The 6,269-nt window shown below is 46.9% G+C and overlaps 1 protein-coding gene across 1 annotated transcript; it reads left to right on the plus strand.

Moving 5' to 3' along the window:
• Window positions 1-773: 773 nt before the first annotated feature.
• On the plus strand, window positions 774-6,033 carry LOC139041544 (opioid growth factor receptor-like). The gene is made up of 2 exons (XM_070494211.1): window positions 774-1,182; window positions 5,708-6,033. Exons 1-2 carry the CDS (start codon window positions 774-776, stop codon window positions 6,031-6,033), a joined length of 735 nt encoding a protein of 244 aa, XP_070350312.1.
• The last annotated feature ends 236 nt before the right edge of the window (window positions 6,034-6,269 follow it).

The following is a 6,269-nucleotide window of genomic DNA, read 5'->3' on the forward strand; positions in this document are numbered from 1 at the left end:
ATTGCAGTTGCTTTCAATAGCTGGGGCATATGCAGTTTAAATTCTCTGACGGGCTAAGGATACAGCCCTTAACATATCTTTAAACATCAAAGGGATTAGTTTTCAAACCTGGGTGTTTTTCAAGTCCACTTTGTTAGCATTTTTGTCTCTGTAACATTTGCTACTGAACAATCTTGTCCGTGTAAATATCCAGTCAAATTATCAATAATCGTGTTAATAACGTTAATGAAACTGTACAGTTAAATGACGGAGACAATTAGTTCACACCATTTTGGTTTATTTATTTAGCAGCCAGCATTGTTGAACATGTCAGTCCCGAGAAACAGAAACAGCCCTGAAGAGGCTTAACATTACTAATAAAACAATCAGTATCAAAATATTTTATGTAACAATTTGTCCGTGTTCATATAACAACCTGTCAGCTCTATGATTTGCTTATTATGTGAATTAACTCCGTAATCGGTCTGAGATCGGATTCAGTGACACCGTTTAACTGCTCCCGGGTCGGGGGCCTCGACTCGGTATTTTTAGGGAAAGGGCCGTCAGGCTAATCTGCGGACATTTGGGAAAAGCCAATAAACTGTCACAAACCCGTCACAAGTCAGATTTCTCGCAGTGTGCTCGAGATTTTAACACTTCTCTCCTCCCACCCTCCACTTCCACTTCGGCCCCTCCCTCTTCAAAACAATTTTTTTTAACAACAATAATTTTAAATGCCACTGCCGGCTCTCATTTGCCTCTAATTGGGGGAGGGCGAGCCGGCCCGCACGGCCATGTGGCCGGACACCGGCCCGCGAGCGCCGCCGCCGCGTTTAAAACCCTTCGCTCCGCCCGCTGCGCACGTGCGCGCGGCCAGCCTGGGGGGCTCCCGGGCGGCGTCCTCGGCCCCCGACCCTCTGCCGCCGGGGAAGGTGCCCGGCGCTCCCTGCGCTGCCCTCGGGGTGGAAACCGTGGCTTCTCCCGCGCGCCGTTCTCGCGCCCGGGCAGCGGGGCCCCGGCCTGGCTCGTCCCGGGGACCGCGGGCGCGCCCTGCCCGGTGCCTCGGCCCGGCCCAGCCTGGGGGCGCGGGGAGGGGGCGGGGAGAACCCCGAAGCTATTTTCAGCACAGAAGCCCAGCAGCGGGCCATGCGGGAAACCTGAGGACTATTGATGAACTCCAGCCTCCACCAACCTACCAACAGAGTATTATGTGTCTGTGCTTACAGGTTAGCTTGCCAGACTTCCCTGTATAAATTCATCACCCTGCCCCCATGGCAAGGATTCAGCCACTATATATATTTATATGTATACATACACACATATACATATATAGGGAGGATAGATAGATTTTTTTGCTTCAGAATGGAAGTTGGTTAACATCTATTTGTAGCAGATTTCTACTTAGTATTTTTCTTAAGTCACCCCTAGTAGGAAAATCACAAATGGCATACTCATACAAATTGGTACTTCAATTTCTTCTAGGAATGCATTCCAAAATCTGTCAATTCCCATCATTCTAGACAGAAAAACATAGTGCTTTTGGAAAGTGAAATTAATGATCAACATCATTTTGGAAAGGCATAGAAAGGACCTAAGACTCACACCCATTTACTCATCAGAAACTTCATGGCGGATCATAATCGAAGAACAAAGCCATGTGAGGAATGTCTCATGCTCCTTAGACTTTGGTATCCTGTCTGAGCAAATATCCAGTGTTTGCACTACAGAGAAAGGGACAAACCTGTGCAGCAGACCCCAAGAGTGAAAACACAAGCAAAGGAACTTTTGAAAGAACATCATTGAGTGAGTTATTTTCCGTTTAATGAATATTTGAACAAACCTCTTCTTGTGCAAGAGGTGGGAAGGGTAAGAAAGAATTGGGAAAGGGATAGAATGTGAATAAATGCAGGGCTTCAGCCCTCACAGATGGTCCAGTCTAGTGAGAGAAGAGAGGAAGAAAGTTTAAAAGATAGGAAGGAATAGGAAGTGTAAATGGCTGGAGACAGGGTCTCAGCCGAGTCCTACGGCATTGCCTGGAGGGCGGACTTCCAGCTGAAGGACGGGCATTTATTAAGCTGCGTCCAGCCAAACCTCAGCTCTGTCTCAGACTCCATCTAAGTGAAGGAATTCACTAAAGGTCATTTCTTTATTAGAGGATCCCTGATATGGATTTCATGTCCTGCCTCTTCTAGAACCTTCAGTATGTCTCCTTCTGTCAGCTTTGAGTCATCACTTTCTTCCTTTTTAAGTTTCTTAAACGCTCATTTTTGGGGTCAATTCCTGTAAATTGAGGCTGAGCTGAGTTGACACAATCAAAGGGAGTTAAAAGTTATGAGCTAAGCATGATTTATTTATTGCTTCTTGCCAAAAAGAACCTGGGTGGTCTATGACTGAAAACACCCCATTTCAAATAAATTGATAAAATCAAAATAGAAAACCAGAAAAGAAAAAATGGAAACTTGAAATAAGGCAACCCTAAGAGTTAACAGAATTACCAAGACCAAGCTTCAGATTTGCCTCTGAGTTTCTTAGCACCCAAGGTAAAGAGAGAAAAACCCTAAGTGACATCGATCTTGCTGTTGAAAAATGCAAAGAATGCTTGTTTTCAATTGAAACTAAATTATAAAAGAAATTTACTATGTGGAGTATCATAAAGGGCATTGAGGGATGTAAGAGGCAGGGTCCTAACAGTACTTTTATGGAACAGAAAAGGGGATATCATAGCCCTGTTGCTTGTAATAACCTCCCATAAAAACCAAGACTTGAATGATGATGAGTCTTTGCAGGCTACGCTAATTCAGTATTGGGGGTTCACCTGGAACACTAAATAACATATCCACAGGGCAGTCTTCCCCATATATCACTTCACTCAGCTGGGGTCTTGATAAGAAGCAAATAATTTAAAATTAAGATTTACTCTCTCTGGCAAGAGCCCCAAGTGTTGGTATTACTTTGGGATCATAGAATACAGATTCACAGGGTTTGGAAAACAATTGAGCAAATGCATCACGTCGAGGTCCAGCAAGATCAATTTGCCCAGAATAGAGTTGCAGGAGCCCAGGAAAGCCGGTGGTAAACTGGGAGGCCCTGACCAACTGGAGAGGAAGTGGGAAGGAAAGGAAGAGACAGAGCATGCCATTTTTGCAGGGCTCAATGGCCAGCTGGATGTGGGCAGTGAGGAAAGGGAAGGAGTCTCGTGTGATTGCCAGATTTCTGGACTGGACAAATGCATAGTGGCATCCTTGATGGGAAGAGGTAATACAGGAAAGATGGCAAACATGAAGTCCGCTCCAGACCTGCTGAGTCCGGTGTGCCAATGGAAATTCCAGTAGAGATGTCTTGTAGACTTTTGTATATGTATCTAGCTAAGAAGGGAGAAGTCGCCCAGAGATACAGGACACTGGTGCTTCTCAAGGATCTTCATCTTCAGAGTTTGGTCACTCATTCATTCGTTTATTCAACTAATATTTATTGAGAGCCAAATACTGTTAGACCCTGGGCATATCAAACAGACACAGTCTCCACCCACATGAAGCTTACAGGTAGACAGACAAAAAGCAAACAAGCAACAAAATAACATATAATTTCAACTTGAAACATGATACAAAGGAAATAAACAGTGCTACAAGAGTATAGAAAGTCTTAGGAGAAGGGCTCTCTGAGGTTGCCTTTAAGCTGAAACCTAAAGGATAAGGTGAAACCATCCACACTGAGGACAGGGAAGTGCCCGTGGGAAGACCTGAAAAGAAAGCCAAGAAGGTGAAGGGCAAGGTGCCCAAGATAAACCTGGAGAAGTAGGCAGAGGCTGGGTCAGCCAGGTCTGGTAGACCAAGGCACAAAAAAGTTCGAACCTTTTTAAGAATGGCAGTGATAGGATCCAATTTATGGTTTTAAAAACCATCTTGTGTATTTTTCCAGGTGAGGAGGAGAAGCTGGGGGAGGCAGGCAAGGAGAGACGGGAGGGAGGCAGAAGAAGCACGGAGAAACCAGTGAACAAGGCTATTGCAGCAATCCTGGTGAAAGATACAGCTTGGACCAGGGGAGGACAGAGAAGATAGAATTGGGAAGTTTTCAGATATATGTTGGAGGTAGAATGATTAGGATTTGGGGATGGATTGGGTGTGAGGAGTAAAGAAGACAGATAAAAAAAAAAAAAATGACTGCTGGGTTTCTGCCTTGATCAGCTAGGTACTTGGCGGAATTCCTTATTCTGATGAGAAGACTGGAGAGAAACATTTTGTAGATGTGAGATCAGGAGTTCAGTTTGGATGGGTGGAGTTTGAAATGCCAGAGAAGCTATTAAGCAGATAGAAGTGTAGGACTGAGCTCAGGGGAGATATCTGCTCTGGGGACAGAAATCTGGAACCATCAACATATAGATGAAATTAAAATCCATAGGAATGTACATCACCTTGGGACAGAAGAAAGAGAAGAGAAGACCATGGGAAATTTCAGCCCTAGGGCTGAGAAAAAGAGGAAGGGATGCCAACCAAGACTGGGTATATTTAATTAAGAATATGAACTCTTGAGACAGCTGGTTAGGGTAAAGGATTTATTATAACACCATGGTAGAATTTTCCTGTAGAAACACCCTTTCAACATTCTTCTGCTTTGCGCTGGTATATTTTTATTTCATGTCACCTGCCCCGTACAAGCTATAGGGATATTTGTTAATCCAGTTGTCTGTTGGATAAAAGAAAGAAACAGCTCTCTCCTCTCCCATGTTATGTCTCTAAATTTGTCAAATGGAAAAAGAAAATCTAAAAAAATGAAAAGCGGAAGGCTTCTAATATTAGAAATGAGCGTGCAGTTTAATTTTGAATATTTAAGAATTATCATTTCATGAACATTGTTAACATGTTCCCTTTTTAATTTTAATGGCCGTTTGCTACAGTACAATGCATTTGACAACTTTGTTAAGGTATGCTTGCTGCCGCCCATCAACCATTTTTCATTAAATAAAGATGTTCTGAAGCAAAAACCAAGACGAGCAACTGCCTTCAGGAGCAGAGAAAGGAACTCAGCTTTAAATTCCATGTAAAATAAAATAGTGACAAGGACATACTGCTTCCAATCAAAAGGAGCAAAGCAATTTCTGTTGTGTAGTCTGTGTTCCCATTTCTCAGAATTAAGAGGTAGATGGATGAGAGGGAAGAGGAAATTTGGTTCAAATTTGGAATTAAGAAAAAAGACAACCTGGTAGCCAGCGGCAGCTTATTGGGCTCTGTCACTATAATACGACAAACCGACCAGCCTTCCCTGCAGCTCCCCGAGGACATAGCTCTGAGCTCTGACTCAGCGAGGGAGAGCAGGGTCTCCAGAAACGCCTATTGAGCTGGAAGAATACGGATGATATTTTTCCAAGTGTCCTCATTACCTATTTCATTATCTCCCTCCCTTCCATTGGTCCATCTTTGTGTTTTGCTGCTCAAAATTTTTCTATGAAATATTTCCTCCATCTCAAAACTGTTCCTAACCACTAAATCTTAGGAATTCCAAGCTACCTTGGGTTCTACCTGCAGCATGGAGAACATTCAAACACAACGCTGGGGGGCAGGGGGGAGGCGTCGAAACAGCGTCGTCTAAGACCCCTTCCTATCCTCCCATCCTGCGCATCTTGCCGGGTGGGGTGGGGTGCCCCCTCTAACATTACACGCACGCGCACGCCCTCTCTGATGCAACTCTCACTCCTAGGTCGACAAATCCTTTCACAGGTCCCTGTGAACAGAGGTGACCCGCAGGTTTCCGCGAGGACCCCCCAGAAAGAGTCTGGGTGCCGAGCAGGCTGCCGTCCTCTGCAGGGCACCCAGCCCCCGTCCGAGCCGCACGCCGGGCGCCGTGTCACCCATGTCAGCACAGCCGGAGGATAGTGAGCAGCAAACCCCCCGGCCCCGGGCCCCCAACCCAGCCTCCTCCCCGCCGAGGGCAGAGCCAGAAGTCGCCCGGACTCCTCCCCGGCTCCCCGGCCGGGTCGCCGCAGAGAAAGGGCCGATTCGGGAGGCGGCGGAGGCGCGCACGCTTCCGGCCGAGAGTGGCAGCCAGGCGGGAGGCTGAGCGCTTCCCATTGGCTGGCGGGCCGACGCCGCGCGGCCCAGGGGGCGGGGCCTGTGGTGGGCGGGGCCGTGGGCTTCGTGCACTTAGCCGCCAGAGAGGGCGGGGCGGGGCGACGGCCGCTCCCTCCCGGGGTGCCTGGGACTTCGGAGGGTTTTCCCTGCGAGAAGGCGCGGCCGGCCGGCCAGCGAACGGCTCTCGCTGTGCTCTGGGTTACCCAGCAGCTCATCCCCGCCCCG

This window comes from Equus asinus, chromosome 22, assembly GCF_041296235.1.
Source record: "Equus asinus isolate D_3611 breed Donkey chromosome 22, EquAss-T2T_v2, whole genome shotgun sequence".
Taxonomy (NCBI): Eukaryota; Metazoa; Chordata; class Mammalia; order Perissodactyla; family Equidae; genus Equus; species Equus asinus.

Excerpts from the sequence above, each read along its gene's own strand:
- LOC139041544 (XM_070494211.1), top strand. The coding sequence starts at position 774 with ATGTGGCCGGACACCGGCCCGCGAGCGCCGCCGCCGCGTTTAAAACCC. Across the intron at positions 1,183-5,707 it reads TCCACCAACCTACCAACAGA|AGGTGACCCGCAGGTTTCCG; the intron begins GTATTATGTGTC and ends CCCTGTGAACAG.